General features: G+C 40.2%; 1 protein-coding gene across 8 annotated transcripts in view; it reads left to right on the top strand.

Moving 5' to 3' along the window:
• Window positions 1-24,264, top strand: part of ATP8A1 (ATPase phospholipid transporting 8A1) — a 219,830-nt gene that overhangs the window by 111,457 nt on the left and 84,109 nt on the right. For all 8 annotated transcript variants that reach the window (XM_075859460.1, XM_075859464.1, XM_075859449.1 and 5 more), the window contains 7 exons: window positions 433-505; window positions 3,635-3,740; window positions 7,115-7,197; window positions 9,515-9,564; window positions 10,405-10,474; window positions 14,697-14,781; window positions 15,741-15,880. In XM_075859460.1, the coding sequence (XP_075715575.1) occupies window positions 433-505; window positions 3,635-3,740; window positions 7,115-7,197; window positions 9,515-9,564; window positions 10,405-10,474; window positions 14,697-14,781; window positions 15,741-15,880 (607 nt within the window). The remainder of the gene's footprint in view (window positions 1-432; window positions 506-3,634; window positions 3,741-7,114; window positions 7,198-9,514; window positions 9,565-10,404; window positions 10,475-14,696; window positions 14,782-15,740; window positions 15,881-24,264) is intronic.

Here is a 24,264-nt window from a genome sequence, read left to right as displayed (position 1 = left end):
AACTACAGGCGGTTTTACTTTTAATTGGTTAGTGAGTGCTTTCTTGCATGTCTGTATATTGTATTGTGTAAAAGCAGCGGTTGCGACTAAGAGCTTCTTTAGAGGAATTTACTTAGGCCCCATGCACACGACCGTAAAAAATCTCCGTAATTGCGGATTGTAATACGGGCACGGCCGTGTGCATGAAGCCTTAGATTCCAAATTTCCCGTACTGGGTGGAGATGTATAAAAAACGAGTACAATGGAAACATTCAGGAGTTGTGAATAGCAACCAATCAGATTCCAGCTATGAGGCCCTTTAAAAATTAAAGTTGCAACCCAATTGGCAGCTTTGTGCAACTGCTTTAAATTCTCGTTGCACCAAGAGTACATTTTTAGAGACCCAGTTGCTTCTTTTAGAAATGTGATCTGTGTTTTCTTATTTTTCTTCAGGCATGAACCACCAAGTAGTGATGGGGAAGGCTTTCAAGACTCAACCTTATTGGAAAATCTTGAAAACAATCATGTAAGTTCCATTGGCCATAAATTGCTGTAATTAGGTCTTACTCTTCTCGATGTTCATTTACGAATAAGGCCGTGGTCAAACAACGGTGGCTGCGTCGAGATGCAGATTCAATGTATGCTTCTTTTTTGTGTTGGAGTCAATTCAGTTTGATTATCTATAGCTAACCATTACTCGTTATTGCGGTTTTTTTTTCGCCATTTGTCCTTTAGTGAAAGATCTTTACATTTATGCGTTTAACACAGACATAAAAGATGTTCATACAGTGTTGACTTAGTGAGCTGTGTGCCCGTTACACAGTCACCCAAACCAAGCTTCTGCTTTCCAGCTACTGAATTGGTCATGTAAGCATTCACATGCGGCAGATTTTGTTGCAGACCTTTTTGCTACTGAAAATTCCTTCCATACATGTGGGTTGGGTTGTTTCTGCAGCAGGTGCATGTTTTTCTCTAAGTTCCATTCAGATGAATGGAACTGGTTTTTACTATCAGAGATTTCTGCAATAAAATCTGCCAATTGTGAATCCAACCTAAAAGGTGAGAAGGTGATGGCCAAGAGCCTTGAGACGGGCAAGATTTCCCTCATACTGCACCGTCTACTGAACCAACTTATTGAGTGTACCCGTGTGCAGAAACCCAGCCTCCAGTTTTGGCTAGCTGCCTATTGGGAGCATTTGGACCTACTAGAATAACCCCAATCTAATCTCTGCATTTTAGGCTATGTTCACACGGAGTATTTTGGGGGAGGAATATCTGCCTCAAAATTCCGTTTGGAACTTTGAGGCAGATATTCCTCTCCCTGCACGCCGATTTTCGCGGCGATTATCGCGCCGTTTTTCGCCCGCGGCCATTGAGCGCCGCGGGCATAAAACAGCGAGAAGTACGCTTTCTCCTGCCTCCCATTGAAGTCAATGGGAGGTCAGAGGCGGAAGCGCCCGAAGATAGGGCATGTCGCTTCTTTTTCCCGCTAAGCAGTTTTACTGCTCGCGGGAAAAAGACGCCGACGCCTCCCATTGAAATCAATGGGAGGCGTTCTTGGGCCGTTTCTGCCGAGTTTTGCGACGCGGTTTCCGCGTCAAAAAACTCGGCAAAATACCCCGTGTGAACATAGCCTTAAAGGAAATGTTTGTAGTATGCCACTGACTTGAATGCAGCTGTTCTATATTTCCAAGCACAGTAGATGGCCGGGAACGCTATTGTGCAGAGAAAAACTTTGAAGGTACCGCAACGCTAAACCAGAGCTGCGACCCCCTTTATTCTAGGATTTGTGCATGTCCACAGTCGGACCCCCACTCATCAGAAAGTGTGATAGAAAGCCTATTTAAACGCTTTCTATGTCATTGAAAATAGATTATTTTTTTTCACAGAGGCGTTTTGATTTTTTTACATTACGTTTCAAATTATGGGATGCCTCATCTTACTCTCGTCTACTTTAGGTGTCCAAGGTAAAAGTGCACAGGGCAATGCTTTTACAGACAACCCTAGGATGTTGAATGCAAGCTGTATACATTTTAAAAGATAAATACATTTTCCAATTCCTAGTGGAATTTTTTATTTTTCCAATTTTTATGTTTGATTTCCCGTAATACTACCAACTTTCCTATTCCCAATTTTTCCCCACATTTATAATGCATTTATAATATTTGACTGATGGTCTCGTGCCCCAACAAGATAACCTGTTGTCCCTGTTTCATTATTAAGTGTCATTTTTGGGTTGTGACTGCTTTTGTGCATGTCCGGACTATGACTACATTTCAGCTTTGTATAGATGGTGCCAATTAAATTGGGCACAGAGGGACCTGGAGTGTGCGGCTGTGGGAATGTTCTAATGAATTGTTATAAAAGGCCGGTGTGACTACATCTGGGAACATCAGAACTGGCTGAGGAATATATTTTTGTTATAAGGATTATTTAATCTATATGTTAACTGATAATAATAAAGCTGAACGTGGGGAGGTAGAGAATGCTATAGACATATTGTAGGTTCAATAATAATACAATGGATTTTATGTGATATTGGATGTCCCATAAACATGTAAGGAGTTTCATATGTAAGCTGCAGGATAATCGCAATAAGGTGTATTCACATGCTGTGTTTTTGGTTTTTATTTTGCTGTTTTGTGATTTTTCAAAATCCAATTCACACGGTGCAGTAATCACCACACTTTTTTCTTTTTAAAAGCTTGTCTAAATGCTTCGGGCCAATCATTTAGAGTACCATACAGTAATAGTCAGTGTTGTTATTTTTACCCTTTTGGTGTAGGGCCGTGGTCGCCACACACACACAGCGTGGTCATGTGCTGTACACTGTTGCTTTGCATTTTGGGTTCTGTCAGTGGGCAAGACCGAGAAAGGGAGGAAAATGGAACAGATGACCTGTCAGTGGACCGTCTGCGTTTTACATGTGATGTAATCGCCATGTCACGCGATTCGGCTCCCGTGCTAGGAAATTTCAATGGTGTTCCCAAAAAGAAAAATCATACATCCCACGGGTTCACCACCCCCACCCCATAAATAGTTGTGATAGACCTCAGATCACCATCTACAGCCTTCGCAGCTTCAATAGTGATGTGTATATGTATGAACATTGATGTAATTTGTGGTCCACGCGAGGTCTCCATGACATCCGTGTGCCTGACAAATCAGTAAGGGAAATGTCCTAGCAGTAATGCAGCCTCAGGCTATTGGCCTGTAACTTGAAGCAATTGTATCTCCCCATAGAAGTAAGATGTTAAAACTCTTTTCTTCATTTTTAGTTCTCACTAAATGGCCTTTTATAGAATCTTATTCCTAATAGGACAAAGTATATTGGATTTGGAAATGTAAATTGGTGTTCAGTGGTTAACATACACTTTACATTGATGCCATGAGTTTGATTCCTTGCAGTTTCTATGAAGCGCTCGCAGTGCTCTTAAAACACATCAGGAGTAAAAATAAATAATAGTTTGTTGGTTCGGTTTTTATCACAAGGTATAAATGAAAACTCGGATTAATGGCGTTTTTGCGAGAAAAGCAATATCATTGTTTTAACCAGTATTCGCAATCCATATTCGCTCAAAGATGGCGAATAAGGTTTATAGTGTATGAGTAACAGTCGGGTGATTTTAATTTTCTTATCACATCTGTTTTTCAGCCCACTGCTCCTGTCATATGCGAGTTTCTCACAATGATGGCAATCTGTCATACCACCGTTCCAGAGCGTGACGGAGACCAGATCATATATCAGGCATCATCTCCCGGTAAGAAAAAGAAACACACTTGGCAGTTGTCGACTTCTTAAGCTGGCAGTTCTCTCTTTTCCAATCAACCCGCCCTTCAACATGATGTAAATGAAGCTACAGCCTTGTCATGTGTGTTTAATTTCTACGTGTTATGGAAAGCATAATATGCATATTCCTCATCTTGTACAAAGCGGATTTATGAGCTTCTAATTCTGATCTGAGGGGTCTGGCATGTCTAGCTGCTCATTGGCAACAAGTGCTCACATGACACCCGAAGACTTGAATAAAGCTTAAAGAGGCTCTGTCACCAGATTTTGCAACCCCTATCTGCTATTGCAGCAGATAGGCGCTGCAATGTAGATTACAGTAACGTTTTTATTTTTAAAAAACGAGCATTTTTGGCAAAGTTATGGCCATTTATGTATTTATGCAAATGAGGCTTGCAAAAGTCCAAGTGGGTGTGTTTAAAAGTAAAAGTCCAACTGGGCATGTATTATGTGCGTACATCGGGGCGTGTTTACTACTTTTACTAGCTGGGCTTTCTGATGAGAAGTATCATCCACTTCTCTTCAGAACGCCCAGCTTCTGGCAGTGCAGATCTGTGACGTCACTCACAGGTCCTGCATCGTGTCGGCACCAGAGGCTACATTTGATTCTGCAGCAGCATCGGCGTTTGCAGGTAAGTCGATGTAGCTACTTACCTGCAAATGCTGATGCTGCTGCAGAATCATCTGTAGCCTCTGGTGCCGACACGATGCAGGACCTGTGAGTGACGTCACAGATCTGCACTGCCAGAAGCTGGGCGTTCTGAAGAGAAGTGGATGATACTTCTCATCAGAAAGCCCAGCTAGTAAAAGTAGTAAACACGCCCCGATGTACGCACATAATACACGCCCACTTGGACTTTTACTTTTAAACACACCCACTTGGACTTTTGCAAGCCTCATTTGCATAAATACATAAATGGCCATAACTTTGCCAAAAATGCTCGTTTTTTAAAAATAAAAACGTTACTGTAATCTACATTGCAGCGCCTATCTGCTGCAATAGCAGATAGGGGCTGCAAAATCTGGTGACAGAGCCTCTTTAAGCTCTTTAGTGAAGGGAATAACAAGCACATTAGAGTTTCATTTACAGTGGCTTTAAGTTATTTTGCCTTTTTATAGATACCCTTATTTAAAGGGGGTTTCCAATGAAGGACATTTATGACATATCCACAGGATACTGGGACCCGCACCTATCTATAGAACGGGGCCCCCTAAACCCCGTTCTAGCTTTGTCGCTATCGCTGACTCCTGGCCATTTCCTGACTTTATGGTCAGGAATTACGAAAATAGCGTAGCTCACTGAGCTACGTGGTTTCCATAACTCCCATAGTAGTGAATAGCAGTTACGGAAGCAGCGTAGCATGCGAGCTACTCTGTTTCCGTAACTACCATTCAGTTATATGGGGTTTGCGAAAACAGCGTAGCTCAGTGAGCTATGCTGTTTTCACCTTCATGGTCGCAAATCAGCCGACACACACAGAGGTAGAACGGGGTTTAGGGGGCCCCCGTTCTAGAGATAGGTGCATGTCCCAGAGGTGGGACCCGCATCTATCTGACCTTTATGTCATCCTGTGGATATGTCATAAATGTCCCTCATGGGAAAACCCCTTTAAGGGAGTCTTCCTGTTAATGTGTTTCTTCAGTTGACAACTACTTGTCCTCCTAGAACCGTCACTTATTTTGTAGTGTCTTTCTTTTGCTTTCCTACCTGTGATCCACCGTGTCTTTCCGAACTACAACGAAGTATAGTTTCTGGGTACCTCGCAATTGACCCCCGGCAACATCTTTATGTAGAAGACAACCCATGCAAAAGAGGTGCTGAAGTTGCACAGGTGTTGCCTATATGTCATACTGTGAGCGCAGGAAGCAATACTGTGCCTCAATGAGGGACTGAGTTAGATCTGCATAGACTTAAGGTAAACAGTAGTTTCATCCATGAGCGAAATAAAGAGATAGGAGATGCAGAGAAATAAATAAGCTAATTTAACGTGGGACTACTTAACAGAGTTGTCCAGGAATCAAATACTGATGGCCTATTCTTCTGAATGGCCATCAGTTTTTGTGGGCTGCAACACCTACATTGTTTAAAGAGGCACAGCAGTACCAGGCCCTGCCATATTCATATGTACGGCGCCATGCCTGTGTAAACAAAGGGGACGTGGAGCGACGCGACCCTTTTGTTCTGCTTATCAGTGGGATTCTATGGGGTCGGACCCCCCGCAATTAACATTGCTTATCTCCTGGAAACCTTTTTAAAAGTGAATTCACATGCGTCAGATGTTGCGTAAATGTCTGCGACTTAACATCCATCCCATACATGTTAATGGAGTTGCTTTTGCAGCAAGTCCATTGTTTTCTGCAAGTCCTAATCAGATGAATGGAACAGTCGCATGAATTTCTGCAACAAATCTGCCACTTGTGAATTCACCCTAATAGAGTAGTTGCAGATATTCCGGTTTTGTTAGAATTCCCCTTTTAAATAAGACAAGTGCAAAGGAAAATTACATTACATTGCGTTTTATTTTATTTTTTATAGGGGTTGTCCACTACCGGACAACTGATGACCTATCCACCAAATAGGCCATCAGTATATCATCGGTGCGGGTCAGACACCTGAAACCCGCACCAATGCCCTGCGGGCACCGGATGTTATGGCACATTATGCAATGTGGAAGCAGTAGGCTCCGTACATTGCATAGCTGCCGAACTGCAGCTCTGCTCTTATTCACTTCGATGCAGCTTAATGATGTGGGGTGCGGGAGTCGGACCCCCACAGATAATGTACTGATGACCTATCTGGTGGTAGGTCATCAGTTGTCTGGTAGTGGACAACCCCTTTAATGCTAAAATTTACAATCACGCATCCACAGTTGTGCATTTACAGAAAACTTTTCTTCTTTGAAAATTCACATTAAAAGCTTTAGCTCAAACTTTATTAAGGGACGTTTAGTCACTGAGGCTGCTGGATGGAACAACAAAATAAACTATTAATTATTCATGAAACACCCCGCATCTAAGCTCCAGAAAGCTACTCTTCCTGCGTTACACTACATGTTTCCTTGAAGTTCTGGAGTATTTCTCGGACGGCTCATTTCTCATAGGGATGGTATGCAGACTACAAAAACCATCAACCAGGCTTGGGTAATGTTTGTTGGTATGGCAAAAGGAAAAAATTTAAGATTTTGAAGAGAGTTGAAGTAGAAAATTTGATTTAAAGTATGATCATCTAACCATTACTCCGGCAGTGCTGTGCGACAAAGTATAACTTTATAATGGGCTCCTTAGCTGCTGGGGTCTATGAAATTGGTCTAACTAATGACTTTTCTGTAATCTATTATTTTGTAGATGAGGGGGCTCTTGTAAGAGCAGCAAAGCAACTGCGGTTTGTGTTTACGGGAAGGACTCCTGATTCCGTCATAATAGAATCCGTAAGTAATATCTATCGGTCTAGTTTTCTGTCTATCTCTCTGTCTAATCTTACTCTGAAATCCCATAGTGACAATATCAGGTAAGGATTTATGTTCTCTACCCCAGAAACATATTGTTATTCACTATGTTTAACTCTATAATGGTGGTGGACACAAGGTCTTACCAGAGATCAAACTTTCCACTTGTGGGGAATAGAACTTGTGCTTCACTTGTATGCACGTTTCTGTTTATACTGTAGGCATTTTATATGCATAAAGATCATCCTACAAAGCACATTTTATATAGGCCGTTTTATCATTGTTTATGTATAGCACCAACCTGCAGTCACGGCACCCAGTTTGGGGGGGGGACACACCCTTGTAATCTTGTAAAACCACTTCAGCATACCATCTTTTATATCCCAATTTTCTAAGCTTCTCATGCAATTGCTTCTTTTGGACAGATTTATGGTATCAGTGTGTACTCCATACTACATACTCTGAGGTCTGTTAAAAAACAAAACCCTATATTCAATGCATAATGTAACTACAATTGCTTTTGGGATTGTTTGTCTTTCCACCTGTTTTCTCTGCTAACCGCTTGTTTAGGGGATATAACGCAGACAAACAATTTTTATGACCTCATAAAAGATTCAGTCAACTACAAATGAGCATTTTTTTTAGCTGATCGTGCAACCGCTGAACACGTTTAGACTAGTTAATGATTGCCAACTTTTACTCAATTTTATGATATTTTATGCAATTTTCGCTCCATGTAAAAGGGTCTTCAGGATGGGTCATAAAATATTTGATAGCCGTAAACCGGCAAGTCCTGATGTACAAGAAATGGTATTCATTGAGGAAGCCAGGGGTTGGTCTCCCAAGGTTGTCCATTGTGTTGCTGTAATTTGTATAAATGTTGGGCTTATACTTGAACATTCTGTTTGTCACCTTTGACTATATATATTTTATTTTTTATTATTTTCATACTATTACACTGTAACCGTCCATGCATGCTGCATATTGTCCTCTACCTTTAAGATTAGGAGTAGCACTTTCAGTTGGCTGTACACATACCATACACTATGTAGAACTAGTGCAGCTTCACAGGGGGCCTACAGGCAAGGGGCTAACTTCTGCATAATGGTTCACCCTACATGGTGCCCCCTACTGTCTATTAGATCACATATAAGGGACTATGCTCATTCCCATTCACGTATGACCATTACCGGTGGTTTGGCGCACTGATGGATTCTCTGGAGAGCCATGTACGAGGTGATCTGTGGCTTGCACTACTGGTGGCCCTTTGTTTTCTGTGTCCTCCCCTGATAATGTCATCAAAAAGTTATAAGATGATATTTCCTATTCTGCCTTCTTTTGAGTTAGACGCTATTCAGACCAGTATTACCCTAAGGCACATTTTTCGGAACTCAGCTGTTTTCACTGTACATTGGAGTAAATGTAAATAAATATAAATAATGGTGTTATACCATTAATCTGGCATCTGATAGTCCAGAAATTCTCATAGCAGAGCACTTCTATTTGGCTCTAAACTGACGCAAAAAAAATTCTGGGATCCTTAGAGGCAGAAGACTGAACAGAGAACTTTTAATAGCCTAGCGCCAATAAATATCAGATTAAAGGAATTTTAGTTTGTGTATAAAAAACATGTTTTGTCATGCAGAAATAATAGCAAAAGCATGCTATATGTTTTGCTAGAATAAAATCATTATTTTTTTTTATTTGTTTGTTTTATAGCTAAAGTAAAATTCCTTTAATAACATATAACAATATATAATAATATATAATGTTTTCATGTTAAATTTAATAGAGAGCTGACTAGATAACGAATGCAAAAAAAAATTGAAGTCCGTATAGCACTGCTGTGACCGAACGGCTTAAAGGAGTTGTCCAGGTTGGGGGCTGCTTTTTATACTGATGACCTATTCACAGGATAGATCATCAGTTTATGATCCGTGTGGGTCGGACACCTGGACCCCGCACCGATCAGTGGTTCCGGCTGCTTCCAGCACTAGAAGCTATGCAGTGGTCGGTGCCAAAAGCAGAAGGCTCCCTACACTGTATAGCAGCCGTGCTGGGTTACTGCAGCTCTGCCCCTATTCACTTAAATAGGAGCAGAGCTGCAATAACCCAGCACAGCCGCTATACTGTGACCGGAGCCGCCATCTTTTGGCACCAATCATCCGTATAAAAAACAGCCCCGAACCTGGACAACCCCGTTAATCTGTACATGGCGTTCCTCTTTGGTGGGTGTTGATTTAAAATGTTCATATATCTTTAATATTCTAACAATAACTCTATTTGAAATCTCTTGCAGCTTGGCCAGGAGGAAAGGTTTGAGTTGCTACATGTTCTAGAATTTACAAGGTAAACGTTTTATGTGTTGTCCCTCTTTTTTAAAAATCTGCAGACTGTATTGTGCTGAGCATTTTCTCTATTGAGCTCAATCAGAGCTGTATATAACTATATGCAAACTGTTCAATCAGTCATGACCGGGTGAGACTTGTAGGGGCACACCTTCTTGACAAGGGACATGGCAACACCCAGTTGTCATCTTATTCATAGATTTCCTGGAGGAGTAACAGAGGCACAGTATTATACAGAGTTATGAAAAATATTCTCTAGAATTGTTATATCATGGGAATACAATATGTCTTTAAAACAGACATGTCAAGAGGGCTGTGCAGGGAGGGGGTTATTTGGTGCTCCATAGTAAGGAAACTGAGCACCATAATCTAATTGTGTTGAGATAATGCTCATCTTCAGATTATCTACAGATTTCTGAAAAGTGAAGAAAACCTGTTGTATATTTCATTTCGGAGGATATATTATACAAGTCTAAGAGTAGGGGCCCCGACTATTTGGAGAATGGTCCTCTGCTGGGTAACTCCCATTGAACTGAACGTAGAGAGCCATGGCCACCTCTTTATTCATTTCCCACATGGATACGGCAGCCAACTCATCAGGCGGTCAGAGAACCCCCGTCGTTCTCATAGCGGTAGGTCACTGGCGTGGGCCCCCACCTATCAGACATTTATGGCTTATCCTGTCGATTTGCCTTTAATGTCTATTGTAGGAGTACCTCTTTCGTATCTAACTTTGTTTTTCATATGTGCAATGTAAATCAAATTATATCTAATATGTATGATTTAATCTTCGTGTCAGACAACACTTTGTAAACATTGTCGCATAACTCTTTTGTTACAGTAATCGAAAACGTATGTCTGTGATTGTCCGTAACTCATCGGGGAAACTGAGATTGTACTGCAAAGGGGCTGTAAGTAACAAACACCTCAATGCTACTCACTCCATCGTATACATTATCATCTATATTCTTGTATGTTTACCAGCGCATGCTTATCTGCTTGTTACCTGTCATTTACCATCAATAACTTGCTTACCACCGGCTTTTACAATCTTGTACAATCTTGACTTGGGATTTGTGTGCCCTCTTATCTACAAAAAAGACGATCTGACTGTTTTGGCCACATTAGTGGCTGCAAAGTTTTTAGTAATTTTGTTCCCGTCATTGATCTGTTGTAAGATGCAGCCTGGTGTTCCCCAGATTTTGCTGCTTATTATTTGCCCGACATCTCCACATATTTCCAAAAATAAATTTCGTCAAAGATTTATTGCATACAGTGCAAGCAATTCTTCTGTTTTTGTTTCCCCTGCCCTGGACATGTATACACATTAGGGACACCGTTTCATGGGTTGTTCAGATCCGGTCTTAATGCCCTTCAACACTAGGCTAGCTGATAATTGCTTTTACAATTCCATTATCGAAATCGCTCCTTTTATCAGTAGTAGCAATCTGATTATTGAACGGGGCAATTCCAGAGAATTAAGTTCCCCGTCATTGCTTTGCCGTTTTATGAGCCTGTGTGTGCTGACCAGCTGAAGTACAGCCATAGGGAATTTGATTTACCCTCCAGTACGTTAGTCGTTTCCACTCGTACATAAAGTGATCCTGATATAGAAGAGGACTATTGGGTAGTTACTTGTATGACATCATCGCTTTGACAGCACTGACTGTGGTCCGGTCCAAAAAGTCAATATATAAATAACCGATCACAGACTAAGAATACAGAGTTTGTACTTAGTCTGTATAGAAGTTAATGAAATCGTATCTAGTAAATGAGTGTTGACTGTGACTGACATACTTCTTGATGGTCACACTATAGGGAAAAAAAGGGAAGACAAAGCGCACATATTGCATGAACCAGTAGTCTCAAAGGAATGAGAAACGATGGTCCATTATGCTGACCTTGTGGTGTTCTGCTGTGAGCATAACATCCAATAGAGCGTATTCAAGGAACCACCTAGGTGAACGGTTGCAGCCCAAATTCCGGTCCGAAAGCCATAATAGCTTCGCTGTATATAATCAAGAGATAGGAGAGTGGGAAGCGGAATGACCGAGGGCGCAGCCGTGATAAAACTATTTTTTATTTGTACAGATAAAACAGCGACGTGTTTCAAGGCTGTACCAGCCCCTTCATCAGGTTAAGTACAAGTGATATAAAAGCTCATAATACATGCTGTTCTATAGCAAACTGAGGAGTCGGTAGTCACGACGACTGCCTGGTCAGGGGTATGGGTCAAATGTTCACTTGCATAAATGTAGTCTGGCGAGGAAACGTCAAAATATTCCTGATAAAAATAACAATAAAATACATAATAATATAGATATCCATCGTTATATTCTCATTAAAAATATGATTTGTACACCAAAATAAAATTCGTAAAATAGTAAACCTATGTCCGTAGTGCTCTCTGAAAAAAATTATTAATATAAAGAATAGAGTATATATATATATATCTTAGATCTTGTTGTGAATATGATTCTGTATTGGATACTATTACGTGAGTGCACGGTTGTCATGGTGATGTGACGCTAATGGTACTGAGTGAACTACGGAAGCCTGAAAAGCTCCGTTCAAAGCTGCACAGTACATCTCGTGGAAGAGGGAACTGGAAAGAATATTTCTGAAGGGAAGAACAAGGAAAGAACAATGGTAAAGAAAGAAGAAGATGTTCTAAGAGCCACACGGGTAAGTACCTGTTTATATATCAAATTTATTTGTTGGCAATATAGAATTTATTAGTTGTCGATTTATTTACTTCTTTCTCTAAAGGCAAACGGTCCATAGTATATCTCAACTGGATGAACAGCGGGACATTGGATCTTGATCTCCGTATAATAAAGTATATATGTACATGATGGAAGATGATTTATTTCTCTGAAAATTACGATAAATATCAGATAATATTTTATCTCATTTAAACCCATTGGCGTTAGTGTTTTTAGTTTAGAGATCCAGATAATTTCTCGTTTACATAGGGTATTGAGACGATCTGCTTGACTTTTCCATTTATATATTCAATAGGAGTGATAGTAAAACAATTAAAATAACTGTCGTGTACAAGGGTGCAGTGTTTGGAAACACTGTGGAGAAGCAATTTCTTTTTACAGTTGGACCTCTGCTTATTAAGTGGAAGAAACAGATGTTTATGCTGTCAAACTATTACTAATAAAACGGATACATTCCAATGTCCACAAACTGGAAAAACATTTAAAATTGAGAAAAGTTTGAATTGCCAGTCACAATTTGTGATTTATTTAATTAACTGTAAATGTGGACTTCAATACGTGGGAAGGACAATCCAACCCCTACATTGCCGACTTAATAAGCAGAGGTCCAACTGTAAAAAGAAATTCCTTCTCCACAGTGTTTCCAAACACTGCACCCTTGTACACGACAGTTATTTTAATTGTTTTACTATCACTCCTATTGACTATATAAATGAAAAAGTCAAGCGGATCGTCTCAATACCCTATGTAAACGAGAAATTTTCTGGATCTCTAAACTAAAAACACTAACGCCAATGGGTTTAAATGAGAGAACAGAAACTTATCTGATATTTATCGTAATTTTCAGAGAAATAAATCATCTTCCATCATGTACATATATACTTTATTATACGGAGATCAAGATCCAATGTCCCGCTGTTCATCCAGTTGAGATATACTATGGACCGTTTGCCTTTAGAGAAATAAGTAAATAAATCGACAACTAATAAATTCTATATTGCCAACAAATAAATTTGATATATAAACAGGTACTTACCCGTGTGGCTCTTAGAACATCTTCTTCTTTCTTTACCATTGTTCTTTCCTTGTTCTTCCCTTCAAAAATATTCTTTCCAGTTCCCTCTTCCACGAGATGTACTGTGCAGCTTTGAATGGAGCTTTTCAGGCTTCCGTAGTTCACTCAGTACCATTAGCGTCACATCACCATGACAACCGTGCACTCACATAATAGTATCCAATACATAATCGTTGAATCATATTCACAACAAGATCTAAGATATATATATATATATATTCTCTATTCTTTATATTAATTTTTTTGAGAGAGCACTACGGACATAGGTTTACTATTTTACTAATTTTATTTTTGAGAATATAACGATGGATATCTATATTATTATGTATTTTATTGTTATTTTTATCAAGAATATTTAGACGTGTCCTCGCCAGACTACATTTATGCAAGTGAACATTTGACCCATACCCCTGACCCGGCAGTTGTTGTGACTACCGACTCCTCAGTTTGCTATAGAACAGCATGTATTCTGAACTTTTATATCACTTGTACTCAACCTGATGAAGGGGCCGGTACAGCCTTGAAACACGTCGTTGTTGTTCTGTACAAATAAAAAATAGTTTTATCACGGCTGCGCCCTCGATCATTCCGCTTTCCACTCTCCTATCTCTCGAATACTTCTTGATGGCACATTGTTGCATGGACTGTTTATATTATAAAGGGTGAATAAAAAGTTAGGAATGACCCAAATTAGACACTTAGGCCCATATTTGCGAAGAGTGGTGTTTCCTAGAAACAAGCCTCCTGGCGGGAGATGCAGCATATTTATTAACCCCTTCCCGACATATGACATACAGTTACGTCATAGCCAGGTAGGGGGAAGTATGGAGCCGTCTCACGGAGTGAACTCGCTCCATACGATTCTGGTGTCGGCTGTATGTTACGTTGTTTACGATGGGAAGGGGTTGAAGGTGCACACCTTTAAATAAATTTGTCACATCTTGGGCTTTCTTAAATCTACGCCAACTACGAGCTGGCGGCAATTTCTGCCAATTTCTGGCAAAAATTATAGGACGTTTGCCCACCAACTTTTTAAGAATGTGTCGAGGGTCGATAAAAGTAACAAAATTTTTCACAAAACAACCTTGCACAAATTTTTTACTTTTTTACGCCACTTAAGTTCTTTAAAACCGTTGAGTTTGCCCTATATGTTAAGCTGATCTCGTCATTGCCATTACGTATTCGACCAACGTGTACTATTGATGTATGTTTTTTGTGTTTTTTTTAAATATAGCCAAATAAAGCTAAATGCTGAACTGCATCTTTTTTCCGTTCCGTAAATGTCATCAGCTGTAGTTATATTTTGTGCTATTATATTTTCTTTAATAATAGGATACAGTTATTTATGATCGACTGGCTGAAACCTCCAAGTACAAAGAAATTACATTAAAACATCTGGAACAGTTTGCTACAGAAGGTAAGATGAATAATTACACCGTCTTTATGTAACATCTCAACACTTGGCAAATCCACCTGCTTAGTGAATACTCAGTAGACCTTTTAATATCCGTTGGTCCCCCTGGATGCCACCGGGAAAGCTTGAACAGTAAATAGCAGCTTATTGTATGTTGGTATTGAATACGTTTAGGCTTTACACTGGCTTCTATTAACAACTGGATGTACTGTAATGTATTGCAATATTACTTTAAACTAACACGAATATCAGGGGGGCAATTCATGAGTGAAATCAACTTTCTTTAGCATCGTACAAATGCCCTTACGTGCATGGGCTACAATAGACATGGCATATGCCAAAAGAATACACACGGGAGGTTCGCTGCGGCATACCTTTATTTCAACTGTATTGAAAAGCGTAGTCAATATTTTTTACATAAAATGGAGTCAATGGACGACGTATGAAACTAAGGCATGTGTTTGGGTTATACGCAAAAAGTAGACTATAAATGCAGTGTGAACAGTCTGTGAGTCTTAGTAGATATTTAAATCTTAAAGGGAGTCTGTCAGCAGAAATTTGCATATCAAAGCAGCAGCAACTTCAGGGATGTACTGCGCATGCGCCGACTCAAAGCAGAGGTGCGAGCGCGCTAATGGAGAAGGGGCCAGGCGTGTTCATGGCTTCTACACTTCCTGGCCTCGTCAATCAAAGAAGGAAGGGAAGGATGGACTCGGGATAGAAGGTAGATCGGTTTGGAGCAATGGTGACCCCCTCGTTGCTCCAAAAAGCTTATTTTCATATAAGGAATAAAGTTATTATCGTTGCAACGGATCCACTCAGCTGAAAAATGAAAACCGCGTTGGATTCAGATGAGGCTACACTATATTACTGTGTTGCTGCTTTGATAGGCAAATGTCTGCTGACAGACTCCCTTTAAATTAATATTCTGGTTCATTAACCGCATTATGCCTCGTCTACAGGTTTAAGAACACTCTGTTTTGCTGTGGCCTCTATTCCGGACAGTGTGTATGAAGAATGGCTCGAGGTGTACCACAGAGCATCCACCTCCATACAGAACAAGTCTCTGAAAATGGAAGAGTGCTATGAATTAATAGAAACGGTAAATGACAGTGTTTATCCCCCCCCAGCTTTCTGTCTTTTATAGGTTTGAGTGTTCCTCTACTAACGTGTTCACTGACTAACATTTGGGGGCTGCCCTTTCTTTAGAAGTTCAGCTTTTTATTGGTATTTTTCATGAATGGAAACCTAATAAGTACTGCGGACATGGACTAAATCAAAAAGTTCATGGAACTACAACTAAAATAAATAGTTTGTGCTAAGACAGATCAAATGAACACCAGAACGCATTAATAAAGATAATGAGCGAGATTTACCCCAACTTACTGCTAGGGAAAAGTGGAGCAGTTGCCCATAGCAGATTCTCATCTTTCAGAGGCCTTATAAAGAACTTGCTCTGCTTTTTGTTTGCTCCAGTTTTGATCATTTTCCGCTAGTTTATATAACGGGGAAATCACATAATCAACGTGAAAATCAAATAAAGACTGCATGCACCGGCAAATACGCAATCATTGTGTCAGCCAAGGCTTTTGTTCTCCATCATATTAGTTTTATCTGTCTGCAACTTTTTCCCATTTTTATGCCACCTACCCCACTTTTCAAAAAGTGGGCGGGAAGAGGCGGGGACACCCGCAACCCGACAAATGTATTATTTATGCTAGAAATTGGCGTAATTATAGCGCAAATCTACACCAACTCGTAGATTCGACTTTCTGGCGCATGGGTTGCCAGATTTGGCCAATTTATTAAGACGCGTGCTACGCTTAATAAATTAAGCGCATCTTACTCAACGCTTTTTAGATCAAGACTGATGTATAAAACGCCAGTCTTAATAAATTCCCCCCATGATGATGTTAATGATGTTGTCATTCCTATGACCAGCTTTGTGTTTCTCTAGCATTGGTTTTATTTGATTCGCTCTGTTCTAAGAACACAGCCTATAAATATTGAAACGTATATTTAGAATATACAGTATTTTGAAATCACAGTAAAGCCTAGCATATAAGGTACACACAGCCACCGATTAACGTGTGCCGAGTAAATATGCATTTCGGAAAATTGTCATCACATACAATGCAGATATCACATATGATTGCGTATAAGTAATCACTCACAGAACATACAGCAGTCACTGAATGTAGGGAAATGAACATTATTTGTGTAACTTTATCTCGACGACTTTGTTTTTTTTCCCCAGTTCCATTTCTAGTTTTAAACAGAAAACGTTTGACAAACTTCCGACATTTCGTGGTGACATGTCAGAAGTTTTGGTTGGTGGCGTTCTGATCACTGAGACCCCCACCAATCGCTAAAACGAAGCGGCAGATGCGCTCGTGTGAGCACTCAGCCGCTTCATTTGTTTGGCTTTTTCTGGAAAGCCGATGTATCGGAGTACGGGCTCATAGACTTTCTATTGAGCCCGTACTCCGATAAATTGATTTCCGAAAAAAAGGCGAACAGACATGAAGCGGATAAGATCTCACACGAGCGCTTCTGCTGGTTAGTTTTAGCGATTGGTGGGGGTCTCAGTGCTCGTACCCCCACCAATCAAAACTCCTGACATGTCACTATGACCTGTCAGAAGTTTGTCAAATGTTTAGTAACCCTTTAACTTTTTTTCAGAAGTTCATACAGACCTCAGATCAGATTCTTTGACTGTCTTATCTGAGACTTGCAGACATCTTGCATGTAGATTGTTCCGAATTCTCTCCTAGCAGTAGCATATTCCATGAATAAAGCTGGCATTATTGAATGGTTTTACATATTCAGCACTGGAGTTGATGTCTTCATCTGTCAATTCTTGTCAATATGACATTAAAATAAGTCTAGATTTCAATACAATAAATTAATTTAAAAACAAACTGACTTCGAGCAATATTTACTGAACATTGACTTTTATGAAAGCCCCTCTTTTTTTTTTTTTTTTTTATAAAGTTTTTTTCTAAAATACAAGTACCGTGTGGGAGCTACTTTCGGCATGTCCTGTACAAGTACCGTGCCTGCCGGGGATTCGAGACATAGGTTGTCATATTAGGGAACGTGCTCTCAGAATAAAGTGGTTATATCTAAAAAGTAACCTTGATTGGTATGCATTATATGAATAAAAAATACACCAACCTAATAATGAAGCTTGGTGGAGCTTGAGGAGGCTATATCTAGTTGTTTGGACATTGTGTCGTGGAATAAATCACTTGGCCTTGAATTCTGGCTATTGCTAACTTGGTGTATATTGATTCTATACTAGGGATCCATGAAGACCCGAGGAGGGATTTCTGTAGCTGGTAACACCCCTTCTCTTAGTACCTCATGTATAAGGAGGGTATATAATGAGCACTGCGTAACACTTTTTTATATAAGTACTAGCTGTGCCCGCGACTTCGTACGCGCAGACCACTGAAAAATTTACCGATGCTGTTTGTTTTTTTAAGTCTATTCCTAGCCTTGGACCATACTCAAAACAAAGGGAAAAAAATCAGACAATAAACAAAGTTTAATTAAATATAGTTTTCTTTCCGTAGTCAGGTTCACTACGACAACGCTTCCCCGTAAACAATGTTAGCAGCAGAACCACCAAGGATGCGTGCATAAAGATTGGTAGAGTTTCTAACACGGGAGAGAGCCACATAGAACTGGCCGTGCGCAAAGCAGCTGACACTGAGGTCCACGCCTGCAACGCGCAGCGTTTGGCCCTGCGCTTTGTTGATGGTCATAGCGTAACATAAGCTGACGGGAAACTGAAGGAAAAATTATTTGGAATGAGTGGGATTCGGGGTATAAAAACGCGATCGCCTGCGTCTCATCCATTGTTTGTTAGATAAGGGAGAGGTTGCAATCAGTATAGATGAAATTTGGAGCAATTGCCCATAGCAACCTACTGGGGTCTATTTTTCCCAAGACAATACAAAATGAAGTAAAAATGTGATTGGTTGCAATGTAAATAAATTTTTGAAAACCATTAAAATTGCTTATCTTCTGATTGAGTGAACTGATTGCGATGAAATAAAAACGAAATGTTACTTCAAGTTGACCCCTATGTTTTTCTAAAACTCCATCCGAATTGGGTCAGTACAAACAGACAAAGATTACAAAAATGATCTTAATGCATTCTGTGACTTCTCCTTCACCCCCCCCCCCCCCATTTATTTTTTTCCACAAATATTTTCAGTGTACAGACACGCAAAGTTTACACTTTTATTATATTTAGAGATGTATACTGGCTACATAGCGAGGCTGCGGCAAAAAATCTCTGTGCTAGATTTTTAAGTGCAAGTACAACAGAAGTGTCGAATTGTCTAATAGCAGCAGAGTAAGGCCCCATGCACACGACCGTAAAAACGCCCGTAATTACGGGCCCATAGACTTCTATTGGCCACGGGTACCTTCCCATTTGCGTACGGGAAGTTGCCCGGGCCGTTGAGAAATATAGAACATGTCCTATTTCAGGCCGTAATTACGTCACCGGCAGGCCCATAGAAGTCTATGGGGCTCCCGTAATTACGGGTGGCTATGTGTGTGCACCTGTATTTGCGGGGAGCGTTGCTAGGCGACGTCGGGGGATTTCAATTTTTGAATAAATAGAAGCAGAGAAAATGGCGTCTGAGCGATCATCTGACCCTTTTAAGGGGTTTGGACATGATTGACATTTTCAGCCCCCGTATTTACGGGAAGGACAAAATACGGTCGTGTGCATGGGGCCTAAGGCTTTATTCAGATGAACGAATTTAAACTCTGATGTAAAAACGGCAGTTTTTCACATCCAAGTCACACTCGTGCGGGGCCAGTTTTCACGGATCCCTCATAGACTTGAGTATATTGAGGGATTGGATGAAAATAGGACATGTCCTATTTTTTCATGAGCCCTTCACACGGTCTATTAAAACAACGGCCTTGTGAACAGCCCCATTGAAATACATGCAGCCGTCTGACGGCTGATAAAAAAAACAGCATCCGTTTAAGTAAATATTTACATCCGTCTGAATAAGCCATAATAGTGATGTGCACCTTTGCAGTCAGCCTCACTGGTAGGGCAAACTCCTAAACAAGCGTATGATAGCCCTATAAGAATGTCGAGTTTTTGCCCTGAAAAGGATGGCCTGGCCCTGGAACCTAACCCTATCGTAGCCCTTTCCTGGCGCATTTCCTCCTGATTGAGGGTTCATTAGGGCATCTGTTTGGCGTGTGGCCATACTGCCGTATTTATATAGCCTTAGGATGTATCCATTTTATAGAGGGGCAGTAGTTGGCACTAGGCTAATGTGACAATAAATTGCAGAGAAACTTTGAAGTAATGTATTGAGGAGATTCACACCCAACACCCCAGACTTTATTAAAACTGGTCATACAATTCTGACTTTTATACACCATTGGTCTCATTTATCAAAACTGACTAAACCGGCCTTGTGCCAACAGCAACCAATCACAGTGCAGTTTTCATTTATCCAGAACAGTTTAAGAAATGAAATCTGTGCTCTGATTGGTTGAAATGTGCATGAAGGCCAGTTTTATGGTTACACAGGTTTGATATAGAAGGCCCTATATTTTTAGAGTGTATGACGACATTAACAAGCTGTTTCCAGAATGCCAATGATGAACTAGGGGCCATTTATTGCCTGGAATTAGCCTTCCTGGCCAGAAATACAATTTTCTTAGAGAAAAATTTGGTGATGATGTGGCAATAGGTCTTTATCGATATAGCCAAACTGGCACTGAGTTGGGGTTAAGGGAACTACTCCCTATTTGAGAGAGGGGATCTGCCACCTTGTTTCAATAAGTAGATATGAGAGTACATGACCATATGGGCGAAGTCTACATCAATCGTTCATTTTCTACAGTCAGAGTAGGCAGAGGTTACACTGGGGGGAAATATAAAGTTGAACCATTTTATTATTGTTGAATAAACATTCAAATGTGTTTTAACCCCTTAAGGACACAGCCTATTTTGGCCTTGTGGACACAGCCGATTTTTGCAAATCTGACGTGTCACTTTATGTGGAAATAACTCCGGAATGCTTTTGCCTATCCAAGCGATTCTGAGATTGTTTTCTCGTGACATGTTGTACTTTATGGTACTGAAAAAAAGTTCGTTGTTAAATTCAATATTTATTTGTAAAAAACACCAAAATTTAGAGAAAATTTGCAAAAATCTGCATTTTTCTAAATTGTAATTTATCTGCTTGTAAAACAGATCGTAATACCACACAAAATATTTACTAGTTAACATTTCCCATATGTCTACTTTATGTTTGCATCGTTTTTTGAACATCCTTTTATTTTTCTATGACCTCACAAGGCTTAGAACTTTAGCTGCAATTTCTCGCATTTTTAAGAACATTTCAAAAGGCTATTTTTTCAGGGACCAGTTCAGTTCTGAAGTGGCTTTGAGGGCCTTATATATTAGAAACCCCTATAAAACACCCCATTTTCAAAACTGCACCCCTCAAAGTATTCAAAACCAAATTCAGAAATTATTTTAACCCTTTAGGTATTTCACAGGAAATAAAGCAATGTAGAGGTGAAATTTACAAATTTCAATTTTTGTTTTACGAAATTCATTTGTAATACAGTTTTTTCTGTAACACAGAAGGTTTTACCAGAGAAATGCAACTCAATATTTATTGCCCAGATTCTACAATTTTTAGAAATATCCCACATGTGGCCCTAGTGTGGTAATGGACTGAAATACCGGTCTCAGAAGCAAAGGAGCACCTGGTGGATTTTGGGGCCTCTATTTTATTAGAATATATTTTAGGCACCATGTCAGGTTTGAAGAGGTCTTGTGGTGCCAAAACAGTGGAAACCGCCCAAAAGTGACCCCATTTTGGAAACTACACCCCTCAAGGAATTTTTCAAGAGGTATAGTTAGCATTTTTAGCCCACAGGTTTTTTGCTAAATTTATTGGAACTGGTCTCTGAAAATGAAAATCGACTTTTTTTCTGAAAAAACATACGATGTTTTAGTTTTTACAAGGAATAAAGGAGAAAAAGCACCCCAACATTTGTAAAGCAATGTCTCCCATTATGGCAATACCCCATATGTGGTAATAAACTGCTGTTTGGACCCACAGCAGGGCTCAGAAGGGAACGAGGGCCATTTGGATTTTGGAGCGCAGATTTTGCGGTGCCATGTTGTGTTTGCAAAGCCCTGGAGGGACCATAACAGTGGAAACTCCCCAAAAGTGACCCCATTTTGGAAACTACACCCCTCAAGGAATTTTTCTAGGGGTATAGTGTGCATTTTGACCCTACACGGTTTTTGCTGAATTTATGGGAATTATGCCGTGAAATTGAAAATCTAAATTTTTTCTAATAAAATGTCGTTTTAGCTCAGATTTTTTCATTTTTACAATAGATAAAGGAGAAAAAAAACCAATATTTGTAAAGCAAACTCTTCTGAGCACAGCGATACCCCATATGTGGTAATAAACTGCTGTTTGGACACATGGCGGAAGTTAGAAAGGACGGAGCGCCATTTGACTTTTGGAGCTCAAGTTTTGCTGGAATGGTTTGCGGCCCCATGTGACATTTGCAAAGCCACTGAGGGGCCAAAATAGTGCAAACCCGGCAAAAGTGACCCCATTTGGGAAACTATACCCCTCGTGGAATTTATCTAGCGGTATAGTGAGCATTTTGACCCCACAGTTTTTTTGCTGAATTGGGATTATGCAGTGAAAATGAAAATCTACATTCTTTCCACTAAAATGTTGAATTGTTTTCATTTTCACAAGGAATAAAGGAGAAAGCACCCCAACAATTGTAAAGCAATTTCTCCCGAGTACGGCAATACCCCATATGTGGTTATAAACTGCTGCTTGGATACACCGCAGGGCGCAGAATGGCAGGAGTGCTACTTGGCATGTAGATTTTGGTTGATTGTTTTTTTGGGCGCCATGTCGCATTTGCAGAGCCCCTGAGGTACCTGTACAGTAGAAACCCCTGAAAAGTGACTCCATTTTGGAAACTTTACCCCTCAGGGTAATCATCTAGGGGTGTACTGAGCATTTTGATCCCACAGGTGTTTCATAGATTGTATTAGAATGAGGCAGTGAAAATGAAAAATAATATTTTTTCCCAAAAATATGTAGTTTTGCACCCAATTTTTTTCCCACAAGTGGTAATAGGAGAAAAAAAAAACACATAATTTGTTACCCAATTTCTCCCGAGTACGGCAATACCCCATTTGTGGCCCTAAAGTGCTGTTTGGGCACATGGCAGAGCTCAAAATGGAAGGAGTGCCATGTGGCTTTTAGAGCACAGATTTTGCTGGACTGGTGTACGGACGCCATGTCGCATTTGCAGAGCTCCCTTAGGTACAAGAGTAGATTGTAAAACCCTGAGAAGTGACCCCATTTTGTAAACTACACCCCTCAAGGCATTTATCATTTGCCTGGACATATGACAGGGCTTAGGAGTGAAAGGCGCATGTGAGACCTATTTTGGTGATTTTCGCAGCATTAGCCCACAACGGCAGGGCTCTGAGGTCAAATAGTAAAACAAACCCCCAAGTAGTGACCCCCATTTTGGAAACTGCACCCCTCAAGGCATTTTGACCACACAGGTTTGTTTTTTTCTATTAGAAATGAATGCTCAGTGGATTGTGCAAAGTGAAAATTGCAAATTTCCACAGGTATGTGCCATTTTAGTGCACAATATTTTGTGCCCAGTTCGTGCCACTGAAGACAAATACCTCAAACTGTTAAGCGGGTTCTCCCGGGTATGGTGATGCCATATATGTGGACGTACACTGCTGCTTGAGCACGCTGCAGGGCGCGCCATTTGCCTTTTGGAGCGTGGATTTTGCTCGCTAGTTGTTTTTGTTTGGGGTTTTGCTGGTATTTCAGTTTATGATGTGGGGGCATATGTAAGCTGTGCGGAGAACATTAGGGGTATAATAAGAAAGTATAATAATGGGGTAAATAAATAATTATCCACAGATGTGTGGCCGGTGTCGCACTGATAAAGGGCGCCCGATCTTATCCGCTTTTGGACACTTTGCACATTTCGCCATATTCTGAGAGCCAGAACGTCTTTATTTTTTCTCCACCGGAGCTGTGTGAGGGCTTATTTGTTGCGGGACAATCTGTAGATTTCATTGGTACCATTTTGGGGTACATGCGATTTTTTTGATCACTTTGTATTTCATTTTTTTGGCAAGCAAGGTGACCAAAAACCTGCAATTCTGATGATTTTTATTATTTATTTTTTTCGGCGTTCGCCATGCGCTATGAATGACAATTTTACGTTATGCGGGTCGGTACGATTACGGTGATACCAGATGTATATAGTTTTTCTTATGCTTTGAAGCGTCTGCACGATAAAATCACTTTTGTTTCAAATAATTTATTTTTGGTGTCACCATATTCTGAGAGCCATAACTTTTTTATTTTTCCGTCAAAAAAGCGGTGGGAGGGCTTGTTTTTTGCGGGACGG

Source organism: Rhinoderma darwinii, chromosome 1 (assembly GCF_050947455.1).
Source record: "Rhinoderma darwinii isolate aRhiDar2 chromosome 1, aRhiDar2.hap1, whole genome shotgun sequence".
NCBI classification, from domain to species: Eukaryota; Metazoa; Chordata; class Amphibia; order Anura; family Rhinodermatidae; genus Rhinoderma; species Rhinoderma darwinii.
This window is presented reverse-complemented; position numbering and strand designations above follow the sequence as displayed.